The sequence below is a fragment of the Agelaius phoeniceus genome, chromosome Z (genome assembly GCF_051311805.1).
Source record: "Agelaius phoeniceus isolate bAgePho1 chromosome Z, bAgePho1.hap1, whole genome shotgun sequence".
Taxonomy (NCBI): Eukaryota; Metazoa; Chordata; class Aves; order Passeriformes; family Icteridae; genus Agelaius; species Agelaius phoeniceus.
In genome coordinates, this window is record NC_135303.1 from 57525554 (window position 1) to 57553122 (window position 27569).

Consider the following 27569-nt stretch of genomic DNA (forward strand, 5'->3'; position numbering starts at 1 on the left):
AAATTCATATTTAGTAACTGGTATATGACAGGAAGAATTGTCTAAAATTTTCTATCTTGTCTTATCACATATGAAACTATATTTAAATGCATTTCTGGTGCCACACAAAAAGAATGAAGGCATGGTACCTTTTTTGTCTCACCATCTACCTTTTCATTTTTCATTGTCATTGTAATGTTTGTGTTTTAACATGAAGTGTAGGTCTGTGCCTCAGCCATTTTTACCACTGATTTTTCCTGAGAGGGAAAAATTCAGTTTCTGAGAAATGTCCTGAACCACTGCCAGTCTTGTTTGTACAAATTGAAGCCAATTGGTGACCAGCAGCTGCAAGCAGCGTGTTTCCAACAGTGTGACAGAAAACTCTCTGGAAGGTTGCCCAAGGAAGCTGTATCTTTGTGGTTCAGGATACAGAACTTCTAAAAGAAACTTCTGTTCTTTGCATGTTTTTGTGTATACTGTTATCTCTCCCAAATGCTGACAGTAAAGTTCTCTGTTTGGCAATTTGTTGCTTATTTTCTGTCTAGGAATGTTATGGTACAAAACCTGGGTCACATCAGCACTAATGTTTTAAGTAAAGAAGAGTTTTCCCATGCACTTTCTCTCCTGCTGTTTTTTTTAATAACTTTTAAAGATTATTCTGCCTAATAATATGCAGCTCTCCTGCAACCTGCTTGGTGGGAAATATCCAAATATGTGAGTTTTGTTATTGATGGCAGTGACACAGAATAATTTCTGTTGCTCTGATGTTCAGGCATTCTAAATTTTCATGTTTTTCTTGTTGCCTTGCATAACTGAAAGAGAGTAGGTTTAGATTACATATTAGGGAAAGATTTTTTAGTGTGAGGGTGGTGAGGCACTGGAACATGTTCCTCAGAAAGGTAATAGGTGTCCTGTCCTTGGAGGTGCTCAAGGCCAGGTTGTAACCTGGTCCAGTGCAAGCTGTTCCAGCCCATGGCAGCAGGGGATGGAACTCGATGATCTTTATGGTCTCTTCAAACCCAAAGCACTCTATGATTCTATGATCTAAATGAGTAATGCTACAAGGATGTTTTCCTGTGTCAGGTCATTGGAATTTTTCAGTTAATTTCCATGATCTCTAATGCTGTCCTAAAACCTGAAAGGAGATGGAATGAACCAGGGAATCTCAGTACAAATGTAAAGAAAATTTTAATCAAATGTGAGATTCATAAATACATATATACATATACAATGAAAAATTCATAAATACATATACAACAGGAGTTTTGTGTGATCCTTCAGTCACTAATATGAATGCTGTGTATTCTATAATCCTCATGAATACTTCATAACAGCATTTTAGGCTTTATTATAAACACTTGACAAGAATCCACCTTGCCCTGTGTTGCTCTGTAACTAATGAGTGCAATTTGGGATAGCCCTAATTTGAGATTTATGATAGATCAGGTACCCCTTATGCATAAAAACACTGAGTAATTTTCTGCCTGTCTTTAAAATGCTCAGCAAGGAATATGGATAAAGAGCTGATTCATCTGGAAAGGAAACAGGTATATGGAAACAACTATGTATTTCTTAATGGTTTCCCAGAGATGCTTCTGCAGAAATAGTGAACACAAAGACTATTTGAGTGTAATATTTTTTCTTGCTTGTTTGTTTCTTAAATTTCACTAACTTTTTGTAGGAATCTGTAGTTCAGAGAATATGTAACAACAAGGAGAGATGAAGGAAGTATTCTGCAAAGTTGCATTCTCAGGACTATGAAGATAATTTTAACATCTGCTTTTGGCTTTCAGTATCCATGTGTAATTCATGTACACATGTTCATGTACACTGACAGTGCAGTGCATTATAGAACATAATATTTGTGCTTGGTGAAAAGGAAATTGTGAAAAACAAACTTTCCAAAAAGTGTCAACTGAGAAGCTTCCATTTTTCTCTATTTGGTTGAACCCTGTAAAATTTCAATCAAGTTTTTCAACAGCTTTTAAAAACTATTTTCATCTTTCATAGTGTTGTGGTTTAACCCCAGCCAGCAACTGGCCTCATGCAGGCACTTGCTCAGTCCCCCACAATCAGGATCACGGAGAGAAGGGTAAAAGCTGGAAAACCCATGGTTAAGACAAAGTAAATTTAATATGGAAGGGAAAAGAACACACAAGCAAAGCAAAACTAGGTATTCATTCAGCCCTTCCCATGGGCAGGCAGGTGTTCAACCATCTCCAGGACAGGTAGGGCCACACCACATGTAACAGTGACTTGGGAAGACAATTACTCAAAATATCCCCTTCCTCTTTCTTTCTCCTACTTTATATACTGCACATGATGTCATGTCATTTGGCATATTCCTTTGGTCAGCAGGAGTCATCCATCCTGTCTGTGTCTCCTCCCAAATTCCCATGCACTCATAGTCTCCTCACCAGGGTGTCAGTATGAAAAACTTCTCTGTATTATCAACCCTGTGTTCAACACAAATCCAAAACACAGCCCTATACAAGCCACTGCAAAGAAAATCAACACTACCCCAGCCAAAATCAGCACACATAAATATTTTATTATTTTTTCAGATTCTTTTTCTATGAAGAAAGTGGTAATACAAATGTGTGGTTTTTTTTGTAGGGTGCTTAAAAGTAGTTCATGTGAGACTCAGTCCCTTACTTACTGATTTCTGTACCAAGGGAGGCATCTCCCATATTCCTCTTTGTTCTTGTCATGGTGTTGTAGGTTTGGGAGTACTTTAGGGAGATCCTTCCTTTTTGATGTACATAGAATACTGTATCTTAGTTAAATGTAAATGAAATAAAATTTAAAAACATACAGCCAGTTGCCTTGAAAACTATGCTCTGTGTGTAGCTCCTTCATGAGAGTTTAGATCATTACTTGTTTCAGCATTTAACATAACTTAAATGATTTTATTTGTACTTTTTCTTTCACCTCTTACGTACTGTTAGCATATAAACTGGCAAATTAAAGGTTCTGCTTCAATGGAGTTTGCTGTCAATACTATTCTCCACACTAAAGTCCTTTGAAATTATTGTAATTGTGAATGGTTTTTAGTGAGAAAGTGAACTCAGATAGTAGGAAATTCTGACAGAGCCTCAGGCATTTTGCTATGCTAGCTGCTTCTTATCTGAGAGATAAAGGACCCTCTGAAAGAAAAGACTTATAAGAAATAGCTACTAAAAAACTGATTATGTGACTTGATAGTTTTGTGTTGATGAAATGGGCTTCTGCAATTCTGCTCTATTTTGGGAAGGTTTGTTGTTAATGTCTCCACTTTAATATGGAAGTGGTCAAAAGTAATTTTACTTACAAGGAATTGAGAAATTATCTGGCTTGACAATCACATCTCTTGAGCTGATAAAATTCAATGCCCGTCTTGGTTTCCGCTATGAGAAACCAAAGAGAGAACATGAAGTCCTCATGCATGTTTCCCCAGTGTGGTAAAATGTATGAGAAAAAGGCCTTGCTGAACATTCACATATTATCAAATGTCTGTTCGGAAGAACATTAGGCTTATGATCTACCTTAAAATTAAGATGGAGGGTAAAGTGGATATCTCTGGGGGCTCCCTTCTTCCCACTCAAATGTTCATCATGGCTAGTTTTCTAGCTGAGAATAAGGAACAGACAAAGACGCTCTCCTGTAATTGCAGGGAACCTTTTTATCTCCACAGATGAATTAGATGGATAGATTCATATTTTTTTTACCATTTCAAATTGCAAGTTGTTTTTGTTCCATTCTTGCACAGCAATAGAGAAAAGACCTTGGCTTAGCAGGCTGCAGCAGACTTGTATAGTATTGCTGCACTGCTGAGGAGGAATATTGTTACAGGAGCTTGAGTCTAGAAAAAGATTTGAGAAATAGGCTTTAAGCTGCCTTGACAAATCCCCTGCATGTCCTGTGCATTGGTGTGTACTTCTGTCACATACTGTTCTTCTGCTCAAGTAAAACATTTCCTACTTTAACCTTTCCTATGAATGTAGCCTATTTTTATAGTGCAGTGTATGTCGTCAATTCCTCACTGTGATACTCTTTACATATAGGGCATCTGATACTTTTATGTGTTTACCATATACTGCCAGAATGGGACTCTTCTATTGTAACTTTTATTTATTTATTTATTTTTACCACTGATAAATTTTCCTTTTTTTTTTTTTTAATTGACATCTGGAAAATTGGGTGAAATTCAGTACATTTTTGGAGCCTTGCAGTAGGCTTGCATTTGCTACGGTCCTGAAGACATATGCATTAGCTATTCTTTTATCTTCATCGCTATTTCCAAACTAATTCTAAATCTGCCAAAACATTTAAAAGTGAGAGTTTTTTTCCCTTTTTTTTTCTCCAGGGGAAGAGCTCTTGCTTGTTTAATATAGGTTGTCTCTCCTGTCACGTTTTTAAACTGGAACAGTATTCCAAAATTTCCTCCCTTAACAGTTTTAACATGACTATTGAAGAGTGACAGAAACATTTAAGATTACTTAAGTTATCTTTTGCTGTGTCCAGGCAACATGACTCCTTAGTGAGTTTCTGCATGGCTGCTTTCCTTTCTGGGACAGTGAATTCACTTTACCTTCTACTTTGCTGTTGCGGGGCAGTTTAGACATAACACTGTCTTCTGTTTTGCAGTCACTGTAAGACAATGCTGCAGTCACATCTAGGACAGCAAAGCCCACAGGAAACAGACTGAGTGTTTCTCTAGCTTTCAGAGGGCTTCTCCAGATATGAAAACTGTGAAAATTCAAACCATCTATAGAGAACAACAAAGGCTTAATTTTTTTTCCTAATTTCCCCTTAATTTCTATTTATTAATGATTACTTGCTTTTTTCTTTTCCTGTATTTTTCATATTTCCATTCCCATCCCTTCTGAAATTCTTCCTTGTGTCTTAAATGAATAGTTATTTAAACAAGGAAAAAAAAATTAAACCAGCAATTTTTGTGGAAACTGACTGTACTTAAAATAAGTACAATGTGAGATTTTAAAAGAGGAAAATATTCCTTTATCTTCAAGAAGAGCTGAGTCTTCCAAAAGATACCAACCATAACAAAAGATTTAACTCATTTTTATTTTCTATTGCTGTTGTACATCACATGGAACTATGTGATATCTAGGGATGTGTTTCTGAAACACTGCAGCATACACGTAGATACTGCAGTCAGAGTAGCTTGAAGAGTATCATGATTGTTGAACTAATCACCACTGGTGAGCTTAAGAAGATGGTACAGTAAAATGTTCTGGTAGCTTACTAATTACTGTTATAATTTACAATTTAAAAAAGAAATTATTGATTTCACCCGGTAATGTCTTCCATTTTCTCTGTAATTTTTTCTTGCCCTTTTCTTCTGCTTTCCCTTTTCCTGCCGTAAAAGCACAATCTCTTCTAGGTTTTGGAAATTTAAAATTGTCTGTGTACATTGAGAATATACCAAGACCAAAATATATTAAAACTAATTAGAATATTGTAGATCTGCACTTTGCTCTAAATCAAAGTGCCTGAGAGGCATGATTGCAAAATTGAAATATTTCCTGTTATTGTGATCCTTTCCTCTTTCTCCTTTCTTTTTTACCCTCTTTCTTTTCTATTGAAAGGATTGTACATCAAGCCTGGTACTGATATCATTGCTCAGAGTTGGGTACTATAATCGTATTAAATACTGGGAACAGAAATATTTCTACTGTCTTTAGTTTCATTAACAAAATGAATTTCTTAAATTTTGTAGTATTATCATTGCTTACTGCTTATCATTTGCCACTAAAGGCCACCCCAAAATAAAGCATATATAATAATGCCCTTGTTTGAATCTCTGCCTAAACTAACCCTTAGTAAGTGACTTTAAGGTCACTCCTTCAGAGTGGCTTAAGCAATGTTTGTTTACTGTGGTTCTCATGCTTTTTGTTTATAATGTTTCAGCTCATCCACCATATACCATGTGCTTTAGAGTGAAATTCTACCCACATGAACCCTTGAAGATTAAAGAAGAGCTCACCAGGTATTTGTTTTGGGTTGGTTTTTTTTTTTTTTTTTTTTTTTTTGGTCCTTTTTTATTCTGTGCATTTAATGTGCTTTGCTAATAAGTTCAAGAAAAAGCAGATTGTTGTCTAGGGTAGGGTTCTCACTATTTCTGATAAAATTAGCATAGGCTGACATTTGCAATGCTGATCTTCTTTGTACTGTGATACCTATAGATTTTTTAAAGCAGTTTAAAGGATATCTTCTATAACATACAGACAAGTAGTTACGCTATACAAGAACTTGCAAAAAATGAAGCAATGGTGAAATGACTGGGCAAAATTTACCCTGATTCTTTCCCTGGCAGGAATAAGTTTCCTTCCCTTCCCTTCCCTTCCCTTCCCTTCCCTTCCCTTCCCTTCCCTTCCCTTCCCTTCCCTTCCCTTCCCTTCCCTTCCCTTCCCTTCCCTTCCCTTCCCTTCCCTTCCCTTCCCTTCCCTTCCCTTCCCTTCCCTTCCCTTCCCTTCCCTTCCCTTCCCTTCCCTTCCCTTCCCTTCCCTCTTTTGCTTTCTTTTCTCTTCAATTCCTCTTTTGCTTTCTTTTTTTTTTTCCCTTCCCTTTCCTTTTTTCCCCCCTCATATATTCTGGAAAGTTTAATTCAGACCTGACTATTTCATGATGTTTATGCATAGTCTCATTAATTTTTCTCTTGGGTGTATCTTAAGGATCACAAATAAGACAATCTTTTCAAAGTAGTGAGAGACCTTAAGCTGATACAGAGATGCAATATATGCATACTTTTCAAGTACAGCTGCTCTGGAGGGTAAGAATCCTTGCTGTTTATGTTGGAATTTTGAAAATTTTGTTGTGAAAACAGAGTTGTACAACAGCTTAGCTGTGCTTAATGAATGGGAGCTCTGTCCTTCCTACGGGCCATTGTGAATATTCTGTTGCTCTGGGCATTTTTCCAAGAAGTGTACATGGGGGGGGAATGTAGGAGAGTAGCTCTTTTGAGCTCTGTACCATCTGTGCAGGACTGTGTGTGTGCTTTACCACCTTGCTGGAGAGCAGGCCACGCTGCTGACTGCTGGCTGCATGCTGCAGGAGCACCAAGTGCCTCCGCACCTGCTGCCTTGGGCTCTTGGTTGATTCTCTCCCCAGGCACTGCATGTGCTTGTGCTCACAAGTCACTTCACAGTGTGGGGGATCCCATTGTCACTGGCCTCACACTGAAAGTTTCAGAGACAGCTTATGTTCTGCTGAATGGTACATTTGTAGTTTGTATAGAACAGCTGGGGCATGCTGTTATTTTATAGCTATTTATCTTGAATGAAATACTGGAATTGTACAGATGAGTGAACAGGTTGTAAACCAGGAAGTCAATGGATTTTCAATATTTGCTACTGTTTGTCCTTGGATGAACATTTTACCTTTTATGATCCAGAGTATGATTGTATAGTCCTTTCTCATTCAAGAGTCTAAATTAATTGGCTTTTAAAAAACCTGGATATCCTCCCAGGATAAGTTTTATTGAAATGTAAAGCACCAAGAATTCACTCACTGATGGTTATTGTGCTGTGACTATGTTTTAGTCTTTGCTGGGATATTTCAAATAAATTTTTTAAGTGAAGTTGTTGTGTGAAAAATGGGTTACAGTCTTTTATAAAAACTAATACCATTAAGAACTTAAAAAGGAGAAATAATTTGAGGCATCATTTATTCAACATGTTTTTCTATCTGATCAGCTTAATAGTTTCCCAAGTTATTATTTGGGAAGCTTAGCTTCATCTCTGCCATATGTCTTACACAATAACAAAATACAAAAAATGCTCCTGAAATGAGCAAGTGAAGTGCAGTCCTGCAACCCATCTCTGAGAATTTGCTTTATGACCAAAGCAGAGGGTCAGATTCTAGGTGATGCTCTAGATTGGCTGGAGTTATTTTTATTTTTCTTGAATTGCAATGATTGGTGAAATTCAAGCAGAAGAATGTTCATTAGTATTTTAGAGAGGACAGTCATGAAACCTTGAGGACTAGTTCTTCTAGTCCTACTAGTCTTCTATTTCTTCTAGAGGCTTCTTGGTAGACTTTTGCTTTGCCTTTTTTTTAGTGCTGCTGTGTTTACTTGACAATCATATTTTTGCTGTGTGTTCTTAAGATGTTTTGAAAATGAATTATTAACATTGTCACCCTTTGACTTAAAAACTATCTGTACTTTGCAGCTGTATGTACAGTCAACTGAATGAGAGTAATAGTGTTTTGCATTTCTGTCATTGTCCGTGCCTGTGGATGTCAGAGCTGCTCTATCACTTCTTCAGCTGGGTGAAAATCTGATGGGTGTCTGTGGTCACCATTTAAATAATGAAATTAGGTTACAGTAAGACATTCTATCACATTGCCATACTACTCTTTGTTTCAGAACATTAATTAACCCTGTGGTTAATGCCTCATATGGATTATTGTCAATGCAGTCTTTTTAAAAGCTTTATAGGAATAAATCTTTAATGAAGCATCTTAGAGACATCAAGGAGACTTACAGGTCTTAAAAAGAACTGGTTTTCCTACTCTTCCATAGAAAAAGCTGATGTGAAAAAAATCATCTGTACAGTACAGCTTTGTGTCTATGGGGTAAAGGTTTGATTTCTGTGAAACCAGTGTAACATACTATTCAGGATTTAGACATCACTTGCAGGAAGAAAATTTAAGAGTTGTCCCCTCAGATTACTGATGCTTCATTTCTGTCCTACCTTGGGCCCAACCTTCCCTGGTTGGGTTTGATTGTAATCCTTGACTTTGTGGTTTAACATGTGAAACTATTTTCAGAAAATGAAGGTGGAGAATTATCTATTTGAAGTTATCACTACGTCTATGATATCATAGAAAAAAACCCTGTAGTAGTCTGAAAACTTGTGCACACTGCATGTTTGGAGGCCAGGAGTGCCTTGGGCAAATGATGATGCTGCGTTCTTGCCTGTCACTGCATTTTATAACACTGCTAAGGACAACTAAGAATATTGTTAGTCACATTGTACGTTTCCAGACACTTACTTTCATCTTCTCTTGTTTTAATTAACAACCATTTTCATAGCTATGCTTTTGAAATAAAATCAGGTTCTGCCTTTGGATGTCAAGGCACTCTGAAATATTATTGCTAAAGTATTGGTTTCTCTGGGTCTGGATTGAAGGCACCTGAGATGGTAGATCATGTTCAGACTCAAGTGTTTATTATTTCTTATCAGTGAAACAGTCTCACTACTGTGAGTTGGGCAGCTTTTCATTAGAAGGCACAAAATGGCTAACAGTCTCTTGTTACAAGGTCTTTTAAGACTAAACTATCCAATTAAGAACTGACACTAGATTATTTTCCCTTTTAACCCAATAACTGATCCCAAAGAGCCCACAATGCAGATGTTTCTGCCCAATTACAAAATGCCACCCAAACCCACAAAGAAGAAGGAAGAAGAAGCATGAAGAAGAAACCCAGGATGACGCCCTGTGCCCTCCATCTGGCTTCCGTCCATAACATACTAAAAATCCCAAAACCTAAATTTCTTACCAAGTGATACACCTACGCACGCTACTCTCTATTTCACACTTTTGTGGATTCTAGTCGATCTTGAAGTCTAGGAAACTTCCTCCATGAATGAGGGTCAAAGTCAGTGCTCCCCTGGGGGTCAGGGCACCCCAGAGCAGACAGAGAAATATTCCCAGTGCACTGGGTTTCCACACTAAAGGAGAAATTCTGTGGAAAATATTTCTGCCTCTCAGTGTGGAAGGGAGGTTCTGCGTGGTCCTTGGTCGCTGTTTTCTCTAGAGTGAGCTGGTGTTAGGATGGTAATTCACAAGTTATCTTCAGAGGATATGGGGGTCGCTGCCTTGATCTCTCTTGCTTATGTGGTAATAGACCACCTGAAACCCAACTTGTCATTGAAGTCGAAATCTTAATGCACTTCAGAGCTTCTCAGCCCATCTACTTAATGCATATCAACATGGATTTAGAAGATCTGTCCTTATTTTTGGAAATAGTTTCCACGGCAGAGTACTAAGGCTGCACATTTGAAACATATTTGAGAAAAACTAAAGACACACTTTTTCTTTTTTAATTAGGCAATTTTCCCAATGACTTAAAAAAAATGTGATGAGAAAGTGGCAAGGATTTAACTTATTTTTCTCAGATGATTTGGCCTCTGCATGTGCACTGGAGGCTTAGCAGACTGAAACACAAGCAGTGTATACATACTTTTCAATGGTTTGTATAATCTTTTAAATAGAGAAAGATGCTCAGCCTTAGAAGAACAGTGATGCTCCCTGTAGGGTGTTGATCCTGACTTGGATGCCTGGCATCAGCCAAAGCCTTTCTCTCACTTTTCTCCAGAGCTAGACCTCTCTCAGGGGAGAGAAAATGTAATGAAGGGTCCATGAATTGAACTAAGGACCAGGAGAGATCACTCACCAAATACCACCATGGGAAAAGAGGCTGCAATCTGAGACAGTAATAGAATTTATTACTAAAAAATCAGAGCAGGATAATGAGAAGTAAAATAAGACCTTAAAAATGCCTTCCTCCCCACCCCTCTGTTTTTCCCATCTCTACCTACTTCTCCAATGGCACAGAGAAATGGGAAATGGGTTATGGTAAGTTCATCACAAATTATTTCTTCTGCTGCTCAGGGAGAGGGGACCTTTCCTTCCTGCACTGTGGGAGACAGTTCTCCATGAACTTCTCTGATGTGAGTCCATCTCACAAGCGGCAGCTCTCAGTGACCTGCTGCAATGTGAGTCCCTCCCCAAACTGCTGCAGCCGGGGTCACTCTTCCACAGGGTGTAGTTCTCCAAGGACAGGCTGCTCCAGTGGGGGCTCCTCTTTCCATGGGCCTCCCATGAGTTCACAGCATCCTCAGGCATCACAGAATTAACTAGGTTGGAAAAAACATCTATGATCATCGAGTCTAAGCTATGACCTAACACAATCTACAGTCAGCTAGACTATAGCACCGAGTGCCACATCCAGCCTTTCCCTAAACACCTCCAGAGGTGGTAACTCCACCACCTCCATGGGCAGCCTATTCCAATGTCCAGTCAGTCTTTCTGTGAAGAAATTCTTCTAAATGTCCAACCTAAACCTCCCCTGGTGCAGCTTAAGACTATTTCCTCTTGAACTGTCACTGGTTGTCTGGGAAAAGAGACCAAGCCCCATCTGGCTGCACCCTCCTTTCAAATAATTGTGGAGAGCAATAAGGTCCCCCCTGAGCCTCTTTTTTCCAGGCAGAACTGCCCCAGCTCCCTCAGCTGCTCCTTGAAGCCCTTGTGCTTTGGACCCTTCACCAGCCTTGTTGCCTTTCTCTGGACACTTTTGAGCAACTCAATGACCTTCCTGAACTGAGCGTCCCAGAACTGGACACAGCACTCAAGGTGTGGCCTCACCAGTGCTGTGTACAGGGGGACAGTCGCTGCCCTGCTCCTGCTGCCCACTCTGCTGCTGATACAGGCTGGGATACCACTGGCCTTCTTGGCCACTAGGACTCACTCTTAGCTCATGTTCAGTACTCTCTCAGCCCTTTCTTCTGGCCTCTGTCCATACACTCTGACTTCAGCCTGTAGCACTGCAGGAGCTTGTTTTGGCCAAAGTGCAGGACCTGGCACACTCATACCATTGGATTCAGTCCATCTATCCAGCCTGTCCAGGTCCCTCTGGAGAGCCCTCCTACCCTCCAGCAGATCAACAATTTCAGCCCTGGAGTCTGGAGCATCTACTGCCCCTCCTTCTCCACTGACCTTGGTGTCTGCAGAGTTGTTCCTCTCATGGTTTTTTTTTTTGGCTGCAGTTACATTTGTGCAATCACTTCCCCTCCCCCCCGCCCTCCCCCTCTTCTGAAATCTGTTATCACAGCTGTGTTATCACCATTTCTGACTGGCCTAGCCTTGGCCAGCAGCACATCTGTATTGGAGCCACCACGGATTGGCTCTGCTGGACATGGAGGAAACTTCCAGCAGCTTCTCACAGAAGCCACCGCTGTATCCCCATGGTTACCAAAGCTTAGCCATGCACACCCAGCACACTCCTTTACACCGGGGCCATCTCTGAGGGTTTGAGTTCTGCTGCATGTGTAGTATGTGGAGGATATCAGGCTCTTCTGAATGTTACATCTGTGGCTCTCTAGGTCTGGTTATCTGTCACTTACAGATGGTGTGAAGTCCTTCTGTTCTAGAAAATAGCATTTAACTGGCATAATTGAGCATATCTAATGAGAGTAATAAGTGCCAGTTTTTAATTACGCAATAGCAACTTGACACCACATCTTCACATCTCCCCTGTCAGGAGGAGATGTTTTATAGGTATCTGTGGCAGGGGACAGAGGACATCTCCCCTGTCCCCTGCCACACATACCTATAAAACATGATTTCAGTTTCTTTTCTTTTTAAATCAGCATTTTTAATGAAGCGTGACAGGACTGGGGATAGAGGCCTTGAGTACATACAGTTTTGGTATTATTGTTAATTTCCTTTTCTCTTATTTTTCCTTTTTAAAAAATTCTTTTTGGTTAATTCCCCTTGTTTTTCAAGAAAGCATGATAGCTTCATGGGTAGAAATTTTCTTTTGCTATGTGCATCTAACTGTGCGCAGAAAAAAGGATATTCACTATAATGCCCAAGGTTATTCTGCTGGCATGGCATGCAAAGATAAAGAATTGCTATGAAGAAAGTTTTACCTGCAGAAATCACTCAATGCACACCATCCCAGCAGACTTTATGAAAAGCACAGATATTTTGCTCTGTGCCATTCTTTTCTGTTCTTGTTCACAGCTCAGAGCCCACAGCTGGAAAAGCCCGAGATGTTGTACATTAACAAGATTTGAGCAATCAACGCAATATGAACAGATAGATCCAAAGACTGATCATACTTTCTATTTTGTTATTTATTTTCAGTGTTCTTGTTTAGGTAATAAATAAACCAGTAGTTTTTATTTCTTATATATGAAAGAATCCCAGGGCTTCATGCTCTCTTATCTTCAAACCCCTACATTTTAGTGTGTATGTATAATTAAAATGAGAGACTATAAAGTCATTTGAGGTCCCAAAGAAATGCTCTAAAATGCTACAGATAATACTGTATCAGTGGTAATCCATGATTATTATAGAAGAAACAGTTCTAGAAGAGGGCATGGGTGAATAGATGGTGGAATTAACCAAAGATGGATTATTTCAACTTGCTTGCATCATGACCTTTTTCCTAATCCATACTTCCTAATCCAAGAAGCAGTTCTTCAATGACTAGTCTGTCATAAATCAGTGCCACAAGTATAGCAGGAAAAGCAGATGAAAAAATAGTTTAATTTGAAGTCATATAAAATGATAAAGTCTTGGGGTATGTAAAGATGGCACGCTCAGTGTCCATCTAGTCCAGTCTCAATCAGCTGTACTTGATGTTGCCATGTGCTGGAAGAGTCTGGTGCTTTTCCCTCTGGAAGCAGGAGGCCAGTTGAGTTTGACAGTGATTGTTAATGCCTGAATGGATCTGGTTCTTAATGCCTCAATATCAAGTGATTTATTTGCAAGTTGGAAATTTGTGCAATATATTTGTGCTATTAACCAATAGCTCTAAGGTGAGTTCATACGAGCTGGGCCTGTGCTGCTAGCCCTGTTCCAGACATCACTTAGGAATACCTCTGCTCTTCCTGGTACCCCCTTCTGCTCTTCTCAAAGTGTGAAGTCATAGCTATGCTTTGATATCTATGAAAGTCCATTTATCTATTTTGGCTTTGTCAAGGACATTTTAGCAGTTGCCAAGTGGGTTTATAGTTTTAATAGTACTGCAGTCACAATCAGATTGAATAGCATAAATCTTAAAAATGAGTGTTTTGTTAGTAAGAGCACTTGATGCCTCAGGCTTGCAGATAAGATTCAGAGTAGGGAAAAAATTACCAAGAAGGGTCATGGTTTTTTTGGTGGAGATTGCACCTCAGGGAGAAGAGACCTTGTACATGTTCATAGCTCTTCTTGTGGTCCTCTGAGGGGAAGGCAGAATGGCAGAGAAGATGCAGAGCAGTCATGGTGTTTTGCAGAAAAGACGATTCCCGTGCTGTGGTGGGACTTTCATGTAGCCAGGAGCCAAAACAATCTTATCTTTCACCATTCCTTTGTCTGCTTTATTCATTAGTGAAATTAATTATTAAGTAATAATAAAGATTTTTTTTCCCCAGTAGCCTGTGCTGTCAAGAAACTCACTGGGATGGTAATTTATCACCCTTGTCCCAAGGAAAGACCGTACAGGCACTGACCAGCTCTAAAGCCAGGAGGACAAGCCCATGTCTTGCTAGCTGCAAGTGGCAGTCATAATCCTGACCGCAGAAGTCAGAGATTTGAGATTACTGAAAGTTGTTATTAAAGCCACCTTCCTATCCCCCCCCCCCTCCCAGGGCATAAAATGAAGTACTTCTTTTTGAAGGAATAGTTTTGGGCGTTTTGGGGCATTTTTTATTACCAGGAATCCACAATTTTGGCAGTATAGGAGGGGTATAGGTTCTGAATGGAAATATGGAGTACTGATACCTTCATTATATTTTGAGTCCTTACCATTAGTACACCTTCAGAAGTTGTAGAACAAGAAGAGTGATTCTTTCTACAGGTGCCTGTTAACACAGGCATGCAGTCATGCAGTTTTCTCAAATTTTCTGGTGTTAGATATTTTAAAAGCAGTAGAATTTTCCTTTTTCTTGTGTTTGGCTGAAGTTTATGCTTTGAAATCATGATAGATACACACCCAGTTCCTAATTCCTCTACTAGAATTTGGTTTATGACTGATCAGAGAGTTAAAAAGGGCAACTGCTGTACTGACATCAGTGTGGCATGCTTATTGTCATGGGTATCTGTTTTACAAATGGGTTTAAGCCATGATAACATGAACAAAACTTTCCTACTGTTTCAAAAAAACAAGAAATCTAATAGATGAACACCTTCCCATCCAAATTCACTAAAGGGTTTTGGAATTGCTATGTTAGGACTTTCAACACTTTATTCATGTGTATTCATGTTAGTATTATTTTCTGGATATTTTTCCCATATTTGTGTAATCATTCTTTTTTTGTTGATAATACTGTTTTTCTTCACAATCTTGTGAGGCAGTTGGTTTACTATCTGCTATGGCAGATGCCTTCTTTCCTTTGCCTTAAGCAATTTCCCAGTTCCACTGATTTTCCTCTAGCTCTAGTGTTAAGGATTCAGTGGATAGTAGTTCTTCATTTGCCTTTCCCACTACCTCATGATTTCAGAAGACTCACTCTTAGTCTCCCTTAATCACCATCTTGCCCTATAAGGGAGGCTCTGTCTTCTCATTCATTTTAGTTCTTCTCTATTAATCAAGCTCAGCTATGTCCTACTCAGGCTGAAGGGACCAGAGCTAGGTAAAAAATTCAAGGTGTGATAACTTCAACGCTTTAAGTACTGGCAAAATGACCCTCTGTCTTTTTCACAATATCATTCCCAGTGATGCCCAACATTCTCTTGGGTTTTTGGCTGCTTCTGTACCCTGAGTTAATGATTTCAGAGTGATGAAATCTTTTTCTTATTTTAAAATATATCCAAATCCATTTAAAGGATTAGCAAATAAGTAAGCAATATATTTTAGCTAATATAATTATTTTTTCTGTCACAGAATCAATTAGATTGGAAAAGATATCTGAGATCATTGAGTCTAACCTGTGATTTAAAACCACAGTGTTCAGTACACCATGGCACTGAGTGCCATATCCAGCCTTGTCTTAAACCCCACTGGACAGTGATTCCACTCTCCTCTCTGGGGAGCCTATTTTAAAGCCTAATCATCCATTCTGTGAAGAAATTCTTCCTAATGTCCAACCTAAACCTCCCCTGGTGCAGCTTATGACTGTGTCCTCTTGTCCTGTCACTGGTTACCTGGGAGAAGAGACCAAGCCCCATCTGGCTGCACCCTCCTTTCAAATAATTGTGGAGAGCAGCAAGGTCCCCCCTGAGCCTCTTTTCTCCAGGCAGAACTGCCCCAGGTCCCTCAGCTGCTCCTTGTAGCACTTGTGCTCCAGTCCCTTCTCCAGTCTTTCTCTGGACTCGCTCCAGCACCTTATTGTCCTTCTTGAAGTGAGGACCCCAAAACTTGACACAAGAATATAGGTGTGGCCTCACCTGTGCGGAGTACAGAGGAAGAAGGACTTCCCTACTCCCTCTGGATGGACTGTTCTTGATAAAGAACAAAGGCTGGGATGCCATTGGCCTTCTTGGCCACCTGGACACACTGCTGGCTCATGTTCAGCCCTTTTCTCTTCATGGCTCTGTAAAGTATAGAAAATATGTTCTCTTATTTGTGACATTACATACTTGTACGTAGTAGTTGGTGTTTGGTGGAGATTCATATGCTTTGTCAGGAAACGGGTGCTCCTGCAGTGTACTTGATACTATCTGCTGTGGAAGACAAAATGCAAAGTTGGTATTCAGAATAATATGCATAAAGAACTCAAAAATTCTTCTAGGTAGAAGGACACCCAAACCAGGAATATTGTAAAAACATTAATTTTCCTTCTACCGCGCTGCACCACAAACAGCACCATGGAAAATAGTAGTCAGAGTCAAATAGAGTCAAAGTCAGGCACCATGCTGAGATAGCAATTTTTTGAATTGCTGGATCTCTGGAGGTGACCATGTCTGTCAGCTGGAAAGACTGCAACATCACCAAGAGATACATTTGCTATGAGAATAAACTGTATTAAGTGACTTGAACAAAGTAAAAAACCACTGGGTGGCCAAATCACAAGGTTTGGCTTTGGGAAAGATTTCTTGCCTCACTGAACACCTTAAAATAGATAAATTGTCTGTTAAGCAGCTAACAGTGTGGTCTCTGGGGGTCATGATGCCTGCTTAAAAACAAGAATAGTTATTGCTGACCCTTAATCTGCATGGCAGGAAAGGTTTGGCCGAGCTGAAGTTGAGTCATCTGTACTGCAAACAGATGATAGATGGAAATGAGGTTATTCCAATGAGAGACATTTGTGAATGTAAGCATAAGTTTACTAGCTTCTTATTAAGCTTGGATACTTAGGGCTGTAAATCAGGTTATAAAGACATGCCAGGGCTTGGAAAAAACAGCTATGGTGGAAGGACACATGAAGAAGCAAAATCAGTTATTTTGCAAGATATTTCTGTAAGTGTATGCAGTTTTAAGTACATACATACACCTCAGTGAATTTAGGAGTCAGGGTTTTTTTTTCATAAGTTTTTGCTGACCCGGGTCATAAATTACTGCATCAGTATTACAGGAAATGCCTGAAGTTTAGTGAGCCTTTGGTAAAAGGTGCAAAAATTCCTTTCAATTGAAAATACATTTATATTTTTCATTTGAAAGAGTTCTAAAGTCTTAGTCCTGTTCCAGGCTGCCCTTCTTGCCTTGTAGATCTCAGCCAATCTTCATAGGACAGGTGCTCCAGCTGTCTGATCAATTTGGTGGCTGTTCTCTGGATTTGTTCCAGCAAGTTCACCACTTTCTTGTGTTGCAGACCCCAGAACTGGATGCAGGGTTCCAGGGGGAGTCTCACCAGAGCAGAGTAGAGGGGCAGAATCTCCTCCCTTGACCTGCTGCTCACACCTCTTCTGATGCAGCCCAGTGTAAGATGGGCTTTCTGGGCTGTCATTGCACACTCTTGGGTCATGTTGAGCTTTTCATCCACCAACATCCCCAAGTCCTTCTCTTCAGGGGTCCTCTCAATTCATTCCCCATCTAGCCTGTGTTTGTGCTTTGGATTGCCCTGACCCACGTGCAGGACCTTGCAGGTGGCTGGCCTTGTTGAGCTTCATGAGGTTTCCACAGATGTGTGTGGAAGCAGGCTTGTTTCTCAAGCCTGTTAAGGACCCTCTGGATGGCATCACTTCCCTCCAGCTATGTTGACAGACCCCCACACAACTTGGTTTTTTGGCAAATGACACTGAGGATCTTCAATTGTGGTCAGTTACAATTTGCTTAGAAATAACACATGTTGATCTGTCGACCTCAGAGCTTGGCTAACAAGCTGTGCTCTGAAACCTTGGGTGGGTTTTTTTGGCACTGCTTAAAAGCTGAACACAGTTTAGCCTCAAGTTAATGGTCACTCTGGAGAATGGCATCCCATTTTTTCACTCTGGAAAATCTTACCAAAATTCTTTGTGTAGGGTCTGTGCAATTGCCTAAGTTATGTATGGTATTTACATATATATATAGATATATAGATATAGATATAGATATATATATATATATATATATATATATAGATATAGATATACAGATATACACTGAACCTTTTCTGGTACGCTGTCATTGCAGATTAAGAATTTTTACTTTATCTCACTGAGGCCTCTGGTGCACTCTGTTACAGGTAGTTCCTCTGGGATCTACCTGTAGAATAGCAGTACCAACATACAGAAGTGAATTTGTGAGCTGTTACTGGATATTGATTACAGGAGGGAAAAAAAGGTGTAGCAAAAAAAAAAAAAAAAAGCCCTGAAGTGTAAAGATGAACGAAGGGATGTGTTTACAATGAGACAAGATTGCTTTTCTCATTGATACCTGTATCCCATTTATTGTATTCAGTAAAGATCCAAGGAAAGGAGAAAAGTTTCTCTTGCCCTTCAGATAGTATTTCCTGGCTTGCTCTTGATGCAGAAGCTCATGATATGACCAGGTAACAGGAGAAGGTAACTTGGACAAAATATGTCTGACATTGGTGTTACTCATAAACTACATTTTTATTGGCTATGCTGTATGTTGCTCAAGGTTGGAGAGGACTGGCAGGAATGTCAAGGAATGTCCTGATGGTCTGCAGAAGCCACTGAGTTTTGATAGAAACCTCTAGATGGTCGATTTTGTCTGGTCAAAGCAAAGTTTAAATAGATTATTTTCCCAGAGGGGTGAAGTGGCTGAATGGCGTGGCTGTAACCTGCCAGGTGCTGGGAAAGAAGCTGTGAGTGGCAGAAGCTCTCTGTGGTAGAAGGCAGAGGACAGGTAGACAGGTAGAAAGAACCTTTTGTTTTCTTCTCCCCATTTCTTTAGAGAAACAGATGAATGGGAGAGGTGACTCCCTGCAAGGCAGGTGTCTCATACCTGCGGCTCTTTAAGCCTTATGAATTTATTCCTCCCTTCAAACTTCATCTGGGATTCTTTACAGATTAAAAAACCCAAAAAACCCAAAACCAAACCAAACCAAACCAACCAACCAACGAAAAAAACCCCAAACAAACAAACAAACAAAAACCCAAACACACACACAAACAAACAAACAAACACACCGAAACCCCCCCCCCCGAAAAATTCCAAAACCAGAAGAGAAAAAAATAAAAATCTCCACCGTGGTCAGTGTGCTATTTTGCCTACAGTAAGAGAAAGATTTCCTTGTGTAAACTTGTATATAATAAAAACAGAGGTGCTCAAACAAGCTTACATTACCATAATTTATTTCACATTAGTAATGAACATTGTAATAGATGTATTTTAAATAAAACATGTTCTATGACATTTTACATGGGGTTTTGTTATTTTTGCCCTTATTTTTTCACTGTTACTGAAAAAAAAATCTATTTACCATTTTTTTTCTTGTGGTTGTGTTTTGCCTTTTCTCTGCCATTTGAAATAACAAGAGGAAGATTCAAAATAGTTGCACAGCTGGTTTCACACTGATATGTAAAATCTGTTACAAAAAGATAGCACATAATTTCTTAATTTTTAAAATTATATTTCAGATACCTCTTATATCTACAAATAAAAAGGGACATTTTCCATGGCCGTCTGCTGTGTTCCTTTTCTGATGCTGCCTACTTGGGTGCCTGTATAGTCCAAGGTAAGTATGAACAGGCTTCTTTAAATACTTCAGTCTTATGTTGGTTCTATCAAATAAGCAATGCAAAAGTTGTGACTACAGCTTGCAGTAATTTGTTGTTGTTTTTGTACTGTTTCCCTGTATTGATATGCACTGTGAAGTAAGTAATTCAGCCACTTAGCCAATGAAGTGGAGCTTAAAAAATTAAACCAAAAAAGTTATCGTAGCATTTTAGTGAAGAAGTATGCCATTAGATTCCACTTACCAAAAGAGAAAAACTCCATTCTGAATCCTGAATGGAAATGTAGCCTATTCTGTTTGAATTAAGCAGGAAGAAGTGTTGTTTGATGCCCTTATGTTAAAGAAGACCTGTATGGTGATGGAATCTCTGACAAAAATAGAAGATGTAATTCAAGAGGAAAGAAATTTTAGTTTATTTTCCCTAGCTTTTTGTTTTCTCTCTCTCTCTCCATCATTTCCTTAGGACCAAATTCAGAAAGATGTCTTGAATTGTACAGAGACAAATAATCATCTTGAAATGTCTGATTAGGGAAACCATAAGTGTGAAAGTTCCCTTTATTCTGCCTTAAGGTGAACAAAGCTCTTAATGCATTAGAAGGCAGTGTATCCAAACCAAAACTGAGCCCAGCCCTTATTAAATGAGACTCATTCAGAAAATTAGAACACCAAATGTCAGGTTTGTGTACCTGAGTGACACATCTTTTAGAAGAGAAACCAAGTTCTGCCCATTACCTTGATTAACATTGTGGACTGTGTTTCTCTGCTAGAACAGAGTTAGGACCATTAGGACCAACAGAATTAGTCCATGCCACTGTAGATCAATCATGTGAAAAGGGGGAGTATCAGGAATCCATTATTTTAGGTCTGCCTGGTACCAAAAAATAGATACTCAAAGGGAAACATTGCCAAAGCTTCTGTTTTACAAAGCATTTTCTGCCACAGAAAATAGTTCAGTATTGCTAATTAATGCAGTAGTTAATAAACCATTGAACTTCTCTTGAAACTCATTGATTTAAGTGACAGATATAAGGATTTTCTTGTCTCAGTTAATTATAAATTCCTCAAAGAAGAATTTCTTGAGACATACTAGATTCTTACTGACTGTGGAAGTACCTTGAATTACAATGCATTTGACGACTTATTTCCCTATTAATTAATGTTGCAATTCAATTTTTCTGCTTTGTTTTTTGTTTTGGATCTGTTCAGCTGAGCTTGGTGATTATGATCCTGATGAACACCCCGAGAATTACATCAGCGACTTTAAGATTTTTCCAAAGCAGTCTCAAAAGCTTGAGAAGAAAATAGCTGAAATGCATAAAAATGAATTCAGGTAATTTATAATGCTGTTTGATAAAGAGACAGCTAAGAAATACTTTTATCTGTTTCCAAGTAGCGCGTGTTAACTTAGGAGGCTTTGTTCCATGAATTATAATAGAAGCTCTACCAATATGCTGTCTGATAGGCTGTATTTGAGAATGTGGTTTCAGCTCAGGGGGTTTTCTTTGCCTGTTAACCTTCATTAATCATAGTTGATTCCTGCATGACTGCTGGTAATTTAGACTTCATTTGCTTGAAATGTAGGTCTGGTTAGTGGGAACGGCTCTCATGATCAGAGCTGCTCTAGCTGATTAGTGGAATAACATCTTTCATTTAGGTAGCACATGTTTCTTGCTCAGAAATTTCTGTCTGTAGCGTAATTCTAAAATTCTTGGTAGATATTGACCTGATTGAAACTATAATTAGGTTATTTTATCTGTCGGTGGTTAACATAGTGGTGAATTGCACAGAAATGTATTTAAGTAACTTCCTTGGAAGACTAAGGAGGTGAGATCCAGAACTCTCTGCCTGCTCTTTTTTCTGTCCTAAACTTTTAGTACTGCAACAAAAGGCAAAGGAGAAAACAGATAGGTCAATAGTTTGATTTTTAAGTTAAATGAGTTTCAGGAGAGAAGGAGCAGTGAGCTGTGCAACTATACCCTCTTCAGGGTTCTTAGTGAATGACATGCAGAGTGTCTGGAGGGAGATTTCATGAGGCCCTCGGCATCCTGCTTAGTTGAGGATGGTCCTCAGAACACGGGGAAAGGCACAGGATGTGCAGAAAATCAAATTAAGTCAAAGTATTAATTAAATAACTAGAAGGATATTTTTATGGAAAGATTACAAGGCCCTTTGCACTTGCCTACCCTGTGTTCTGTTTTCATATTTCAACATATGCAAAGAAAGGAGCAAAATTCCTTTTCAGGAGAGTTAAAGCTTAAAGCACTTTTTATTTCCAGAAGCCTATAAAAGATATTTCGAGTAAAGTTCAATGCTCATGACAATAAGCTTGCCAGTATTAATGTGTCTTTTTTTTTCCTGAAACCTATATGCTTTCTTTGTATTTCTTTCAGTGAAATCATGTTTTAAACAGTTTATATCTAACATTTTTTAAAGCAGTTCAGCCTGCCCAGTACACAGACCCATAGAAACAACATTTTAAAATAAGAATAACTTATTTTACTGTCAGTATTTTTCCATACACTGTCTACAGATTTCCAAAGGATAAATTCAACCTTTAAAAAGATATTTCATCAGTTAAGCCAAGGTGCTATTGAAAAGTCTGATTAATTCAGTCTTTTATTAACAGGCTCATGCTTTATTAAAGTTAGGAGAAGAGATGGAAAGTTGGTGGGACGGTGCTCGTTGGTTTTATATTTTGTAACACTGGCAGAGATGTATTTTTCTGTGTTGGTTTGCTTTTTTATGAATGTGTAATTCTGCATTCTTTGTTCATGCAATCATCTAGTTCTCCTGTTATGAATAACCAGACATATTTTTAGCTCATCTTTTAAATCCCCTTTCCTGTTGGTATAATCTGTCTGATCCTGTGACAGTAAACTTTGTAAACTTTCACACAGGTCCCTCTGGAATTTTCCAGGCCCTGAATTCCTTCCATCAGTGGTTGCTCAGCACATGAGGATGTCCCTGAATTTCTTCAGTATTCTTGTCAAGGGACACCATTCATTATTGCATTTTGGAAATCAGATGACTGATCAGGCTGACTTTTTTTGCTTGTGGATCTTCTAGTTCCTACAAAAAAACCCAAACCAAACCAAAACAAACAAAAAAAAACCCCACCAAAAAACCAAAACCAAAAACAAAGCAAAACACCCAAACAAAAACAAGCCAGGAGGTGTTTGAGACACATCTATGTTTTATAGCACAATTCTTCTCATATATTCCATATATTCTTCTCATATATTCTCATTATATGTTCCTTAATTTGCTTTCTATTCTATATTTTACCAATTTTAATGTTATGAATTTTAGGCTCAGTGTCTCATAGCTCTTTGTGGCCTTCAAGAACTGCCATCTTTCTTGTCTGTTTTCTTTGCTTATGTCAGCATCTTGTGTGCCTTACCTATTTGTCTATTATCAGAGAATAAAGGCAGTTTCAGAGCTGTCTGGGTAGCTGCTATTTGGTAATTTCCCACTCTTTGTTTTCCCCAAACTGATAATCCTCTAATATTTTTTACATCAGACATTAGCCAGTCATTTGTCAGGAAGTTTTACCTTTTTATGGATATTTAATTCCATGGATCTCTATTCTAGCAGTACAAATTAATAAAACATATCTGACATATAATGAAGTATATAGAGAGGGTTCCAGTACTAGATGATCAGATTTCGGTATAACTAGCTGGAAAAAAATTATAGGAAAAAATGGGCTTCTCTCTGGCATTGATTAGCACATGTGTTTCAATACGTTCAATGCATTCTTCAGGAAGTCAAATTTTCTGATAACAATTAATATTGTGCTGCTCAGTGAGTATTTTTAAGAGTTGCAAGGGGTCCCTCAGGTCTTTTCCTACTAGGTATTCAAGTGAAATGTTAGCTGAACAGATGAGACTGAGAGCCTTTTTAATCCAGCTGCCTTTCATCTGCCTTCAGAATTGTAATCTCACACTTTGAGCTCTGTGAGTTTTTTTCACATGTGTAAACAAACAAAGATGATGACATCTCTCTCCAGCACTGGGCTACCATATCACCAAAGCTCTGGGGCTTGGAAGAGGCCAGTTCTTCTCTGAATCCTGTATCAACGTCCTTAAGACCTGTTCATTGGTCCCACCTTTTCTTCTGTCCTACAGAAAGATGGAAGAGCTTAGCTTTAGAAAGGAGCATGAAGATCAAGAGGGGAGTGTCTCAGAAGCAACAGTAGAGTACTGTGACAGCTTCCAGTGACTCATTCAGTTTTATTTAGAAGCCTTTTTTAATTACTTAAAGCAGATGTATGACAGGGTATCATTATTTCTTATCAGTTTTGGCAATGAGGTCATTACTGGATTTAACAAAATATAATCCATTGTGTGACTTTCTGTTGCACTTAATTGCAAAAATATAAATGTGACAGACAGAAATTCATGGCGGGTTTGTTGAGTTGTGATTGTCTTGTGAATTTTTATTCTTCCCTCATTAAGGGAGGGGGAGCTACAGAACACAATAAAAAGACAGAAGAAAAAAATACCTTCTAAAGAATTTGATATCAGGTCTTATGTCCTTTAACAGAGATTTTTTACTCTGATAAAGTTCCCTAGTTTTGGAAAGATACCTTTTAGCCAGAGCTCCCAAAGGCTAGGCACCAGAAAATATAAAGATTTCTAAGGAAAATATTGACATATGTCCCTAACAAGGGAATTTATGTTTATAGGACTAATCTTTTGGTAGAGTTTTTTTTTTTTTTTTTTTTTTTTTTTTGGTTAGTTTTGGGTATGGTTTTTCTGGGGGGAGTGGGAGTCTTTGTTTTTGATTTTCTTTTTTTAAAAGAACTCACTGGTTGAAAGTCAAGTACTTTCATATGCCATCTGAAAACTAGTATTCAATTTTTAGTTCTGATATGAAATATTGCACCATATATTTATGGAAATGTTATGTAAAAGGCCTTGAATTTACCTGAAAGCCCCCCACAAATATTTACTTTTTCAAAGTTACATGACCTGTTCAAATGCCTGTTTTCAATGCTGAACTCATATAGGTAAATATAAGTTTTTTTTATTCCCTTGGATGGTCAATGTGGATGCAGGCTTGGGGTATCTGAGTGTTGCTGAATAGGCTTTTGTTTCTACTTAGTATATCAAATGATTTGCAGGAATCATATGTGAAAGACTGTCTTTTGGGAGTAGAAAATTTTCCTCTGAGGGTGTGAAATCACTGCCATTTTCTGATAATAACTATCTCAAAAATGTTAAGATAAAGGGAGTATTTTCTTGAAAACCACAGTAGCAAATTATTGCTTGTCTTTGATCCAAGCTAAAAGAGAAGTGTTTTTTAAATTTGTTTTGAAAGGCATATAACATTTTTATCCTTTGCTGTATCATCTACATTGTAACTACTCAGTGAGGATTTAAGCGCGTTCCCATTTCCTGTGCTCCTTAGACTCTTACTGTGCTCTCTTAGCCGTCCCATCAGCTCCCATGTGGCTTTTACAGTGGTGCCAGCAGGAGCACAGGATATCCCAGTCTCCACCAGTGTGGGTCTCCAGCTCTTGTGCAGCTGTCAATGGAGCCACTGGCAATATAACTATAAATGTTACTGTCTGGGTGCAATCTGGGAGGCTGTCCTAAAAGACTTGGTAATGGTTGCTAGAAAATGCTTTTCTTTGTGGGTGTTAATATAATTTAATTCAAGATTAAACAACTTCTTGCATGCTGTATACATTGAAATTCAGCATACATTGAATACATTAAAAAGCACTAAAACTAAATTTTGATTTAGCTAATCCAGAATAAGGTGGATTTGTTTCATTTAGGTGCTTCTCACAATTAAAAGTTCATATTATATGGTTTTATGCATAGTGCTGGTGGCCCACTCATGTACACTTTAAATTTAGTTTCTAGTAATACTTTAATCACTTTGGTATCTAACAACCTCGTGTACACTAAGGGAATTTAATTCAAAGGACAGACAATATGTTCCAAAACTTGCAATTCATTTTACAGAAAACAGAAGCCACTTTTCTGGGGATCAAGGATCTGTTGAGGTTTATGTGGAGCTGAGGGGGATGTTTGGATCAGAGCAGGGCTTGGGCTACTGCAGGGATAAGTGATTTCCAGACCTCAGGACCCAAAGTATTTTTAGTTCCTGGTTATACAAAATATACTGAGGGCTTTGGGGGGCTGATTCCAGTGTCTTCTTCATTTCAGCTTTGGTATCGCATGCTGCCTGAATTTTACAGTGAAGTAATTTAGATTTATCTATCAGGCCGTATGTTGGCCACTATCACTGCTTGAAAAACAACTAATTCTCTAAGTATCAAAACATCATTGTGTGTGGTGTAATAGGTGAATAATTTGTTTCTATTCTGCTACATTTTTCCAGTGTTTTCACTCCAGGATTCTTATCAGTTGTAATCTGGATGAATCAGAGAGATGGTTGGAATGTAATCACCTAGTCCTTTCCCTGAAGCATTCCGTGTGTGCTGATTTCCTCAAAGCTTTTTTCTTCTGAACCATATTTCTTCTGACAGAAGTGTTCTTAAAACCAATTCAAATAATGTAACTGTTCTTATAATTCTGATTTCACTAACTAGGAAACAGTAAGAGTGAGATGTTGTTTTGTTTGATTAATGTTTGCATGGTAAAGAGAATAATTCCAGAAGCTCTATGCTGAGGTGGGAATTTATTGGAAGAGGCAGCTGTAGCAGTAATCTAGAGAAAGGAACTTCACAGACAAGAGTTGTCTTTCTCATTCTCGTTTGGAAAACTGAAAAAATATATCCATACATGGGAGTTTTCTTTTTATCTAATTCCAGGATGTATTCAGTAGAAAGCATAATCTGCTTGGGATGAAAACACTTTAAAATTTATGGCAACATTGATAATTTTTTATCTTTAGGACAGATTTTTCTTGTGTCTATGTGCACTCGCACCTGAACTGCATTTTTTTACTTCTTTATTCCCTGGGAAGACTGGTCATAATGCTGATCTGCAAATGTCATTTTTTTGTCATGATAGTTGTTGCCTGTCTAATGGTGAAGTTTTGATTCAGGTTCTACATACTTAACACACTGATATCTTCAAATGCCTGTGTGAAATTTTAAAATGTACAGATTTCTTCATCAGCTGGAAGGAGCTATTTCCTCTGCACCCTCCTCCCTCCTCACCTCTTCTCTGTTTGGAGAAGGCTTTATGGGCTAGATGTGTCTGATTTACACATTTCTCTGTGTCATGGGAATACATTTTAAATTAATATTAGATAAATTAAAACTGGATCTCTTCTGCAAATAAGTTCTGTCTTTGAATGCACTTAAAGCTGTCTGTGTCACTGCATCAATTTATGAAGTAAAGCTGAAATACAAATGTCTGAGCATAGACTTCAGAGACATCATCTCAGTCTGATCTCTGAAGGTACAGAAGTAATTTGAAACATTGTGGTAGAAGGAGTTATGTAAGTGGCACATACCATCACAGCATGCATGCATTTAATGGACTTGGTAAAAGAGTTTGATTCTTGTTTTAAAGTGGTTATTTTGGTCTTACTGGGATTCTATCTATCTGGGAGAAAAACAGCTTTGCAGTAAAAGTTAAAATTGATATTTAAGTGTTCTGCAGCTTTCTAAGATTAGTATATTTCAGCAATCTTCAGCAATTCACTTACTTCCTAGCTGATAATATTTCTTACCATATACAGACACATTTAAAGGCTTTCCTCTGCTAGTGCCAGATTGGGCTGGCCTTATTATTCCGATAAATTGAACTACAGCCTACAATGCAATTTCACTTACCAGTGTAGTCATTTGGTGCTTTTCTTTGAGATTTTCACCACCACTGTGCTATT

The 27569-nt window shown here is 38.4% G+C and overlaps 1 protein-coding gene across 1 annotated transcript in view; it reads left to right on the top strand.

Moving 5' to 3' along the window:
* Positions 1-27569, top strand: part of FRMD3 (FERM domain containing 3) — a 131667-nt gene that overhangs the window by 73559 nt on the left and 30539 nt on the right. The window contains exons 4-6 of the mRNA XM_054651981.2: positions 5890-5968; positions 19660-19757; positions 20964-21087. Coding sequence (XP_054507956.1) covers positions 5890-5968; positions 19660-19757; positions 20964-21087 — 301 coding nt within the window. The remainder of the gene's footprint in view (positions 1-5889; positions 5969-19659; positions 19758-20963; positions 21088-27569) is intronic.